The sequence below is a fragment of the Lotus japonicus genome, chromosome 1, assembly GCF_012489685.1.
Source record: "Lotus japonicus ecotype B-129 chromosome 1, LjGifu_v1.2".
Classification (NCBI taxonomy): domain Eukaryota; kingdom Viridiplantae; phylum Streptophyta; class Magnoliopsida; order Fabales; family Fabaceae; genus Lotus; species Lotus japonicus.
This window is the reverse complement of record NC_080041.1, coordinates 113978533-113990789: the sequence shown is the minus strand read 5'-3', so window position 1 is coordinate 113990789 and position 12257 is coordinate 113978533. Positions and strand designations below refer to the sequence as shown.

Sequence of the window (12257 nt, the reverse complement as noted above, 5' to 3'; positions counted from 1 at the left end):
AGGAAAAGCAATGATGATTCTTACCACAGTGAGGGCGTAGCAGGTAATAGACTCAGCGATTTGACAGGTTAGGTTGAACACGCAAGAAGAGAAGAAGAGGAAAGAGCTGGTTTGACGTGATTATTATTATATTATTTACTTTTATTCAAATGAACATATGTAATGGTTTATACGCCCATTTCAATTGCACCATGAGGGCTTCAATGGTTGAGGGCTTATTAAAGACACTTTCGCCTTACACTAAGCCTTAGTGTCTTGAGGGCTTGTGGTCTGGTATAGGGCGGATCGATGTATTTAATAATTGGGCTGAACAAATCATGTGTCAAATGGGCCGGGTAACCCATGATCCAACCGGATCAAAACCCAAGCTATAAATAAAAGAGGACCGCCCAAGCGGAGGATCCTATCATTTCACGCATTTTTACTCGCTTTGTTTACTCTCGCTTGCTCTCGATATTGGTTAGCCTTGGTCTGCGGTTCCATACCGGAACAGAAACGATGCCCAAGCTTCCATGCGATGCTCAACCCACAACGCAGCGCTAACACCTCGGCCATGAATGCATTACCCCTATCTCCATGACTCATGAAGCCACCCACCCAGTAGTTACCTTGCAAACAAAAAGTATTCTGTCTCTTTTCTCAATTTATTTTTGAAAAGCTCTTTTATCAATTTAGATCCCAGCAGATATTCTCTATATCTCTCGTGCATAATTATAAGCCTTTCATTTTTGTAATCAATTGCAAGGACTAATGTAAATAAAAAATAGCTTATGAAACAAAAAAGATATGATTCTTTATTGGCTGAAGAGAAAAAACATTAGTAGCAGCAGTAGAGAAGTTCCTTTTTTCCTGTTTAGGCGAACCCTTTCTCACTCACCTACCCCGCCATCGTCAAACTTTGAAAACTGAAAAAAATTCTCATATAATGAAGTCCATCTCCGTGACCATGTCTTAAAGTTTTTCTGCATCTGAAATATTAAAAAACGAACCAATTTGATTCCATCTTCGTTTCCAATGGAAGAAAAACAAGAACCTCACATAGCAGTAGTTCCAAGCCCAGGCTTCACCCACCTTGTCCCAATCCTTGAATTCTCAAAACGTCTCCTCCATCTCCACCCAGATTTTCACATCACCTGCATCATCCCCTCCGTTGGTTCACCCTCATCTTCCACCAAATCCTACCTCCAAACTCTTCCTCCATCCATCACTCCCATTTTCCTTCCTCCCATCACTCTCCAACCACCTACAGATGCAGCACTCCTTGCAGTCCAAATCGAACTCTCAGTCACCCTATCTCTCCCTCTCATCAAACAAGAACTCAACTCCCTGTGTTCAAGAACCAGGGTTGTAGCTTTAGTTGTAGACATTTTTGCACATGAAGCAATGGATTTCGCCAAGGAGCTGAATCTGTTGTCTTATATATACCTCCCACAAGCTGCTATGATGCTTTCTATGTACTTCAACTCAACAAAGCTAGATGAGATTATCTCAGAGTCAAGAGATCTTGAAGATGCTATAGATTTACCTGGTTGTGTAGCTTTACGCATAAAGGATCTCCCTCTTCCATTTCAACTTCGATCCGGTGCAGGTTACGAGAGATTTCTTGAACGTGGCAAACGGGTTGTTCATGTCCCTGATGGGGTGTTTGTGAACACCTTCACTGAATTGGAAGCAGGGGTTGGGGAGATTTTGCAAGATCATAAAGAAGGGAGGCCACAAGTTTATCCAGTAGGACCCATTATTCAGAGTGGTTCAACTGGTAATGAAAATGGGTTGGAGTGTTTGAAATGGTTGGATAAGCAAGAACCAAGGTCTGTTCTCTATGTTTCATTTGGAAGTGGAGGAACACTTTCTCAAGAACAGTTCAATGAATTGGCATATGGGTTGGAGCTGAGTGGTGAAAAGTTTCTGTGGGTTGTGAGAGCACCAAACCGTGTGGCGAGTGCTACTTACTTTGATGCTAAATTTGAGGACCCTCTGCTGTTTTTGCCAAATGGGTTCTTGGAGAGAACCAAGGAGAGAGGGTTGGTTGTTCCTTCATGGGTGCCACAGGTTCAGGTGCTTGGACATGGTTCTACTGGTGGATTCTTATCACACTGTGGTTGGAATTCTGTGCTTGAGAGTGTGGTCCAGGGTGTGCCGGTTATCGCGTGGCCGCTTTTCGCTGAGCAGAGCTTGAATGCGGCGTTGTTGTCTGGTGGTCTGAAAGTGGCGTTGAGGCCAAAGGTTAGCGATGGTGGGTTGGTTGAAAGGGGAGAAATTGCTAAGGTTGTGAAGGGTTTGATGGATGGTGAAGAAGGTGTGGAGATTAGGAGGAGGATGGAGGATTTGAAGAATGCGGCAGGTAATGCGATTAAAGAAGGTGGTTCATCTACAATGGCTCTAGCAGAGGTGGCTGCGAAGTGGAGACACATTTAATGTAAGATTAAGTCATAAACAGGTTTTCACAGTGTATGTATTGTTGGTTATTTGGCAAAGGATTCGTTTGATATGTTGTATAATACTCCAAGCATGATAATATTAGACCTAATTGTATTATGTATTAGGGGTGTACATGAGTCGGGTAGATCCAATTAACCCGCCCGAATAAACTCAATCCAATAAAAAAAATGCGGGTTGGATTGGGCTAACAGATCAATCGGACGGATTTTATTACAATCTAATCAACTTCGGATCGGATACCGGATTTAAGAATAATCCACTTAATCCAACCCGAAATCCAAACATAGAATAATAATATATTATTTAATATATATTTTTAATAATTTTACCTAACATACATGTAAAATTCTAAACCCTTATTTTATTTCACTTTTCACATTTTTCACTTTTTGTTTCAATTTTATTTGGCATGTCGGAGAATGGAGACAATTAAATTCTATGTGTCATGACATTGTCGTATTGATTAACTTGATTTCATTGCCGCAGTTGTTTTTCATGGTATTTTGCTATATGTCATTTATGAAATACTATTTCATATTATTTAGTACAATGTTTTGTGTTTTTTTATGTTATTTTGTACCATAACCTATTTACCAATTTTTTCTAATTTTTTTTGAAGTTTTAATATTTAATATTTATTATTATTTTAATATAGTGATCCAATTAACCCATCCAAACCAACTCGAAGATCGTCGGATTGGGTTGGTTCGGGTCCGAGGGTGAAAACTCGTGAAATCCAACCCAAACTATTGTAGGGTTCGGATCATGATTAGTCTGTAAATCCATCCAACCAACCCATGTGCACCTCTATTATGTATGATAGGATAAGGTCTGATAAAAATTTAATATTACACATCGTTTAGTGATACACTGTCTAACTTATCATATCATTTAAATCGATACAATCATATTTTTGGTGGATGGTAATGGTGGTGGTGGTGGTAGAGATGACGATGGTGGCAGCAGCGGTAAAAGGTATGGGGTAGTTGTGGCGGTATAGGTGGCGACTACAGTTGTGGTGGGTGGTGACGGTAAGTGGTAGTGGTGGTGGCGATGGTGTTGGTGGAGGGCTGTTGAAGCGATCGTGAGGGGATGAAGGAGTTGGTTGTGCCAGTGATGGTGGCGGTGACAATGTTTTAGGGTGGTGGTGACGACAACGACAATGTGGTGGTGATGGTTGTGGCGGTGGTGGTGACAGCAGTAGTGGCAATAGGTGGTGGTGGTACAGGGCACCGGGTTCCGACGGGTAGAGCAACAGAGCAAGGAAGTTGTCACGCGGTAGTGTCCCTTGCTTTTCAAATGGAGGAAGCAGTTTCAGAAATTGCAGAGTTTTTCAGAAGGAGAAAATTGTCATGTGATGGCTAATTTAATAGTCATGACCATTAGTTTTTAAAGAAATTGATGGTTATGATTAGGAGTAATTTTGGAGAATAACTTTTGGAAGTGGAGCTCTCCTTATCATTATAATGAAGTCAAACTTTAAAATTAAAAAATTCTTTATGATTATTTATTGGCTGAGAGAGACATTAGTGGCAGTAGAGAAATTCCTCTTTTCCCTTGCTCACCACGAATAATAGTCTCTTGCCCATGACCCATGTTAATCACCTACCCCGCCATCGTCAAACTTCAAAAATAGAAAATGTAAGCCGTGAGACAACAATTCTCATATGTTGAAGTTCATCCCTATGACCATTCCTTCAAATTTTCAACAAACGAAAACAACCATCACAAATATTAGAAAAAAAAAAAACAAGCCAATTTCATTCCATCTTCCTTTCCAATCACTTCAATTCAATGGAAAATCAAAAACCTCACATAGCAGTAGTTCCCAGCCCAGGCTTCACCCACCTTGTCCCAATCCTTGAATTCTCAAAACGCCTTCTCCATCTCCACCCAGAATTTCACATCACCTGCATCATCCCCTCCACTGCTTCACCCTCATCTTCCACCAAATCCTACCTCCAAACCCTTCCTCCGACCATCACTCCCATTTTCCTCCCTCCCATCACCCTCCAACAACCTGCAGATGCATCACTCCTCGCTGTGCAAATTGAACACTCAGTCACCCTTTCTCTCCCTCACATCAAACAAGAGTTAATATCCCTATGCTCAAGAACCCGAGTTGTAGCTTTGGTTGTAGACATATTCGCACATGAAGCAATGGATTTCGCGAGGAAGCTGAATCTTTTGAGTTATATATACCTCCCACTAGCTGCTATGGTGTTTTCTATGTACATCAACACAACAAAGCTAGATGAGATTCTCTCCTCCGAGTCAAGAGATCCAGAAGATGCTATAGAATTGCCTGGTTTTGTAGCTTTACGTAGAAAGGATCTCCCTCTTCCATTTCAATTTCGAATCGGCATAGGTTACGAGCAATTCCTTAAACGTGGCAAACGGGTTATTCATCTCCCTGATGGAGTTTTTGTGAACAGCTTCACTGAATTGGAACCACGGGTTATTCAGTTCTTGCAAGATCAAAACAAAGGGAGGCCACAAGTTTATCCAGTAGGACCCATTATTCAGATTGGATCAATTGGTCAAGAAAATGGGTTGGAGTGTTTGAAATGGTTGGATAAGCAAGAACCAAGGTCTGTTCTCTATGTTTCATTTGGAAGTGGAGGAACACTTTCTCAAGAACAATTCAATGAACTGGCTTATGGGTTGGAGCTGAGTGGTGAAAACTTTCTCTGGGTTGTGAGAGCTCCAAATTGTGTGGCGAGTGCTACTTACCTTGATGCTGAATTTGAAGACCCTCTTCAGTTCTTGCCAAATGGGTTCTTGGAGAGAACCAAGGAGAGAGGGTTGGTTGTTCCTTCATGGGTGCCTCAGGTTCAGGTCCTTGGACACAGTTCCACTGGTGCATTCTTATCTCATTGTGGTTGGAATTCGGTTTTGGAGAGCGTAGTCCACGGTGTGCCGGTGATCGCGTGGCCGCTTTTCGCTGAGCAGGGCTTGAATGCGGCGATACTAGGTGATGATGGCCTGAAAGTGGCTCTAAGGCCTAAAGTTAACAGTGGTGGATTGGTGGAAAGAGGAGAGATTGTTAAGGTTGTGAAGGGTTTGATGGAAGGTGAAGAAGGTGTGGAGATTCGCAGAAGGATGGAGCATTTGAAGAATGCAGCAGGTAATGCGATAAAAGAAGGTGGATCTTCTACGATGGCTCTGGTAGAGGTGGCTGAGAATTGGAGACTCGTTTAGTGTAAGATTAGTCAAACACATGTTTTCACAATGACTTTTATGCACTGTTGGTTACTTGATTATATGTCCAAGAGGTTCTGGTTCAGTTTTATCTTCAATGCTTGGTATCTTAGTTGGTATTTCATCACTTTTTTTATGAGTTTGAAATGATACATAAAATATTAGATTCACACTTTTTTTTTAACGATGATATCTTATTTTACTTTTAGTTTGGTACCACAATATCTTATATATTTATATTGTTTACTTCACATTATTTTGATTTAACAGATGCAAGTTGCCTCAAATTCAACAAAGATGAGGCGGTCAAGGGGAGTAGTGCAGTAGGCTCCGGAGGTGTGCTTAGGGATGATCATGGAGACTGGGTGATGGGGTTTTGTAACAACATGGGAACATCGAATTCTTTGTTGGCTGAGCTTACAGGGATTCGTACAGCAGTGGAATTTATTCTAGATGACAATTATCCTCATGTTGTCATTGAGAGTGATTGCTTAGAGGCGGTGAACATGATTTCAGGATCATCTCCTGTAGCTGGTGCATATGGGGAGATAGTTGATGCTATTAGGAGAGGGATTTCTTTCCATGGAAATATTAGTTGTTGCTTTACTCCTAGAGAGGCTAATTTAGTAGCGGATTGGCTAGCAATAGCGGCTCTGATGTTCCCGTTTGGAACTCATAGACTCACTTCTCCTCTAAGGGATTGTCATCGTCTGATTTTACTGGATAAGGGCGAGGGTTTATCCTCTCTCTCGGTAGAGCCTAGTGCTTAGTTTCTCCGGGGCATAGCCCCACCATGTAACAAAATAAAATATTAATTCAATACAATTTGATCTTTATGTGTGAAATTTTTTGGGTATGCTACGGAGAAAAAAACTCCAACGTACAATATGGAGTAGGAAACAAAATCCCAAGAAAAAGGACAGCTTAAAAAAGCTAAAGAGGTCGTTAACAAAATAAATGAAACAAAAAACCAGATGCCTAATGAAGCGCTCAGGATGCACCCACCTCCCTCAATTCCTCCTCTAGCTCTCGAATAACCTCCATAAGTGGCCTTCAAATTCCAATTCAAGAAGTTTTCAAAAATTTAATACTTAAATTTACTATTATACTAAATTTTATGCTCATTTGTTGCATGCCTTTTATCTATAACTAGTATTTTAGCTTGTGCAATGCACGTGAAATGCACAATTTTTTAATTATTTAAAATTTAATTATATATTTATGAGTTTAATGGATATGCACTATCAGTATAAAATAGTTTTACATTAACAACCAATAACAACATGCCATGTAGGAAAAATAATAAATTTCGTTTTAAATTTTAATTATAACAAATCTATATTTAATGATGTAGTGAAATTCAATCGGATAACTATGTAAACAAAGTTTACATTGACGGTGCACACTCCTTTAATTCTATATTTATCATTTTTTTTGAAACATATATTTATCATTTTTTAAAATAATTAGAAATTTAAATTAAATATAAATAAATAAAATTTGATATGAAGATGGGACTTTTTCCTCTAAGATTTATGGCATTTAAAACTTTTTCCTTTCTCTTGTTTCAAAATTCTAAGGACGCCAACAAGGATCTGCCTTATACAATTTCCTAAATTTACAAATTATTCAGAAAGCGGTAATATATAGAATTATAATTAAATAATATTAAATAATACATTTTTTATATTTTATTATATTATTTGTATTCATTACTTTGAAGGACTTATGTTTTTTTAGAAAGCAAAGAGATTTATTAATAATCAAAAGGGAATTACAATTAAAAGTTAACACTCATGAGTGAAAGTATTTTTGATGATATAAGATAATATTAAAGAGTTTAATGGATATGCACTGACAGTGTAAAATAGTTTTACACAGTCATCCAATCAAAGCATGTCACATAGGAGAGATAATTACATTTGACTTTAATTTTAATTAAAAGAATAAGATATTTTCTGATTTAGCGAAATTCAATTGGATGTTTGTGTAAAAGTATTTTACACTGTCAGTGCATATCCATTAAACTCAATATTAAAAAGTAGAGAAAGTAACAAAAACACAATAATTTGTATCATAAATACTTTCACTTATATTTTCCGGACTCCTATTTTAGTTCCTTATATTTTCAAAATATAATATTCCCATATAAATGTTTTACAATTTAGTTTGCCAAATAAATGTTTTACAATTTAGTTTGTCTTCCCATATATTTCCGCAATTGATTTCTCATTTCCATAATCGTTCTTTCCTTTTATTTTGTACCTTAATTTTAACATTTATTGTTATTTTCTATTTTTCTTTATTCTTTATAAATCAAAATGAAAAGTTAACACTCAGGAATGATCGAATTATAGAACAATACGAAAAAACAAAAGTGATAAAAAATTGAATCACCGCCATCATTTATTCTTTCCTCATACTTATATGTGAAAACCCATGATTTTATGGGCTAAATAATAATAAGTACAAAAGTATTTGATAACGTAAAAATCATTATAATGTAGAGAAAATTAGAAAAAAAAATTGAATTATTATATCTTCCGCGTAAATGTCTCTTCTAATTCCAAAACAATTTTTTTGTATTTCATTGCATATTCAGGATTATTACAAATCATTTCTTCTCTTATTTCTCACAAATAAGATTTCTCATTCCAAAAAAAGGTTTTTATGACTTCCTTTTTGTTCCTTATACTTTCAAAATTTATCATTCTTTCATTCATAACAAGATAAACTTTAACAATTTAAGTTTACTTTCCTTATCTCAGCTATTGATTTCTCATTCCCATAATCGCAATTTCCTTTTGTTCCTGACTTTAATTTTTGCCTTTATTTTTCTTTTATATTTTAGAATCATTTTGTTTATTTTTATCCTTACATTTATCCAACTTGGTTTTGGTAGATCAAGTCTTATAACAAAAAAATCAATATTTTTTCCAAACAAATAAATAATGGTGCCGAGAAATATCAAAGAGAACATAAGTATTACTATCAATGCCATGTATAAAGAAAATTATATGCTAAAAAAACAACTCAATAAGTTCATTACATATTTATATTATTGGCTCATCTAAGACGAAAATTCATACAATCTAGGGAACATTGAAAAATCGGTAAAACAATTCTAACTCATGATCCCATCTACAATGTTCACATAAACTAATATCCTCATCCCCATCATCATCTTCTAGTAATACCCATCTATCTCTCTTCACTCTCCATCCTTTGCATGTGCTCTTGGAGTTACACAGAGGACTCTCAATGCGCTTCAACATTCCATTATTTTTCCACATAAAGTTCGATAATTGTTTCACTTTATTTCTAGACCCTACAACACACTTGGACTTCCTCAGAAAACGCATATAATCAAGTCCTTGTTTTCTTGACTCATCATCTTTAGAGCATAATGAAATCATACCATACACATATTTTGCTTCGTTGTGACCATTTTCAGCAGCTACCTTCAATATCTCAAGACCGTCAATCTTTCCATTTGGATAATCAAAATATTTTCGCAGACCTTCTCTGTATAAGCTCTCCATGTTTCCACATTCCCTACAACGGTTCAAAAACGATGTTGTTTTGCCATTGGGACGCCACTGGATTAATGGGAACGTGTCTAAAGAAACTTTTCGCAATACGTAGCTATCTTCTGTAGCATCAAGAAAATCTTTGCAACATAATTTGATGTTGTGAAGATCGGTGAAGGAGTGTGACGCCACTGTTGCCACAACCTCAACCAACAAGTCTCGTGAGAGCTTTTTAATGGTAGTCGTGGAGTAGGGACCTTTGCGACCATGTCTTCTCTTGCTCCTTGGCCTCTTCACTAATCTTGAATAAGGTTGTTGCACTGGATGCTGTGGTGGTTGACGATCAACATGAGCACCTTCACGCGCTATACTAGCCAATGCCGTGGGTGGACTATGTCGTGCAGGACCACAACCTCTTGTTTTAACCATATCTACGAGAAAATAAATTTAAAAAGTTAGATATGATATGATTAAGGTAATCATTCAGACACTATACAAAGTCCTCATAAACCATGGTTTAAAGCTACCATATTTCTAGTGTTTGCTTTGTATTATGAGGTTTCAAAAATTAGAACCTGATAGTTTGATTTATCTTAAGGACATAACCTTTCCTTATTCTAGTTTCTAGAACCTTAGAATACCTACCGGAAATGCATGTGAACAAAGTACGATATAAAGAAGGTTAGCAACACTAAATACTGGTTCAAATTTCTATGGTAAAATCTTATAATTCTGAGAATTAGAATCAGGTAGATTAGATTAACTTACTGAAACAATGCTACTTGATCTGAGTTTTGTGAACCTAAGCATACGTACCAGATATTAGAGTTCAAGAAGTAGCACATTAGCTACTTCTAGATTATTCTACCATATTCTAATTTCAAACCTAAGCCACCGTAAGTTAAATTCTCGAACTACACTTTAAATGAAAACAAAATCAAGTAAGGAGAAACTCCACCTAGACCACGTAGGTGGGAGAAGTTTTTGAAAAAATTGACAATGCAGAAGGGAGATGGGAGCTCACCTAACTGAAGAAAGAAACTTGAAATACAATCGAATATGAGGGATGGTGAGGAAGAGGAAGAGAGAAATGGTAAAGAATGGGAAGAGATTTGGATGGTTATAAAGAGGAAAAGAGGGACGGTGAGGGGTTTCAAGTTTTAGTGATATTTTTGTCTTTTTGAAAAATAAGGATTACTTAGGATAAATGACGGGATGAGGTGTGGAAAATTTATTTTTTTCAATAAGTTTTGGAAAATATTATAGAATCTAGATTTGTATAGAATCTATTAAGTACCAATAATGGCTATATGAAACTAGCCGTTGCTAGTCGCTTTAACTAGTAAATGTGAAAGACAATAACAACTCATAATTACTTAAGCAACCATGGTTGTGCTAGATATCAAAGTCATTGTGAACCAAAACATTGGTTTGAACACCTATTTTCCTGGAAAAATAAGGATATAAATAAAAGTGTTTGATGACGTAAAATATATGAATTTTTTTAAGAAAATAAAACAATAATCAAAAAAAATTCATTATTTTTTCCTTCTATTCTCATTCCACAATATTTTTTTTTTGTATATGATTACAATATTAAGGATGGATATTTCTAAATTTATTTCCTCCAATATTTCTCAAAAATTAATTTTCCTAACTACTTTTTTATTCCTTATAATTTCAAGATTAATATTCTTTCTGCCATTATAAGATAAATATTTTACAATTTAGCTTGCCTTCCCATATATTTCCGCAATTAATTTCTCATTTCCATAATCTCTCTTTCCATTTATTTTGTACCTTAATTTTCATATTTATTGTTATTTTTATTTTCCCTTATTTTTTTATAAATCAATATGGAAAGTTAACACTCATAAATGAGCGAATTATAGAACAATACTAAAAAACAAAAGTGATAAAGACAATTGATTCACCGCCATCATTTATGCTTTCCTCGTACTACTATGTTAACACCCGTGATTTTATGGGCTAAATAATGCTAAGTACAAAAGTATTTGATTATGTAATATTAAAATTTAGAAAAAATTGAATTATTATATCTTCTGCGTAAATGTCTCTTCCAATTCCAAAACAAATTTTTTGTATTTCATTACATATTGAGGATTATTACAAATCATTTCTTCTCTTATATCTCACAAATAAGATTTTTCATTCAAAAAAAATGTTTTTATGACTTCTTTTATGTTTCTTATACTTTCAAAATGTATTACTCTTTCATTCATTACAAGATGAAATTTAACAATTTAAGTTTTCTTTCTTCATCTCATCTCAGCTATTGATTTCTTATTCCCAAAATCGCAATTTCCTTTTGTTATTGGCTTTAATTTTTGTCTTTATTTTTCTTTTATATCTTAGAATCATTTTTGTTTATTTTTATCCTTACTTTTATCCAACTTGGTTTTGGTAGATCAAGTCTTACAACAAAAATAAATAAATATTTTTCCAAACAAATAAATTATAAATAATGGTGCCGATAAATATCAAAGAGAACATAAGTGTTACTATCAATGCCATGTATAAAGAAAATTATATGCTAAAATAAAATCGGTAAAACAATTCTAACTCATAATCCCATCTAAAATGTCCACATAAAAATGAAAAGTTAATATAAAAAAAATTACAAACACCACCGCGCGCCTTCTTTTATTATGACACCTAACTTTACTTTCTTTTATTCTCACTACCCACAAAATATGAAAATAACTTTGTAAGGTTGAAAAAGTTGATTTTTATAATGGTTGTCGTGCTAACAATTGGTTTCAGATGACCTTTAATCCTGGTAGTGCGAAATTCGAAGTGGCAATGCTTGACGAAACGGGAAATTTCAGATCATGGCAAAGGAGGTTTAAGGATCGGTTGGCTCAGCAACATTTTAAGGCACTATATATGTGGGATGAAACCGACAGACTTGGAAGAAACTGATTGGGTAGAGATGAAATAGAGGTCCGCAGGGTTGATATGTCTATGCATTTCAGACGAGGTTATATATCATATCCTGGATCTTAAGACTCTGTTGTTTATGATAAATTGGAGAGTCAGTATATTTCCAAGATGCTGATGAAA

The 12257-nt window shown here is 35.7% G+C and overlaps 3 protein-coding genes across 3 annotated transcripts; 2 read left to right on the top strand and 1 right to left on the bottom strand.

Moving 5' to 3' along the window:
* The first annotated feature begins 795 nt into the window (after positions 1–795).
* Positions 796–6488, top strand: LOC130720042 (uncharacterized). Its single transcript, XM_057570627.1, has 3 exons — positions 796–2409; positions 4135–5644; positions 5914–6488. Exons 1-2 carry the CDS (start codon positions 1015–1017, stop codon positions 5641–5643), a joined length of 2904 nt encoding a protein of 967 aa, XP_057426610.1. The 5' UTR covers positions 796–1014; the 3' UTR covers position 5644; positions 5914–6488.
* On the top strand, positions 5674–6413 carry LOC130720035 (uncharacterized). The gene is made up of 2 exons (XM_057570620.1): positions 5674–5689; positions 5914–6413. Exons 1-2 carry the CDS (start codon positions 5674–5676, stop codon positions 6411–6413), a joined length of 516 nt encoding a protein of 171 aa, XP_057426603.1.
* A 2247-nt stretch (positions 6489–8735) lies between the features above and the next one.
* Positions 8736–9602, bottom strand: LOC130720027 (uncharacterized). The gene has a single exon (XM_057570612.1). It carries the CDS (start codon positions 9600–9602, stop codon positions 8736–8738), a length of 867 nt encoding a protein of 288 aa, XP_057426595.1.
* Positions 9603–12257: the final 2655 nt, after the last annotated feature.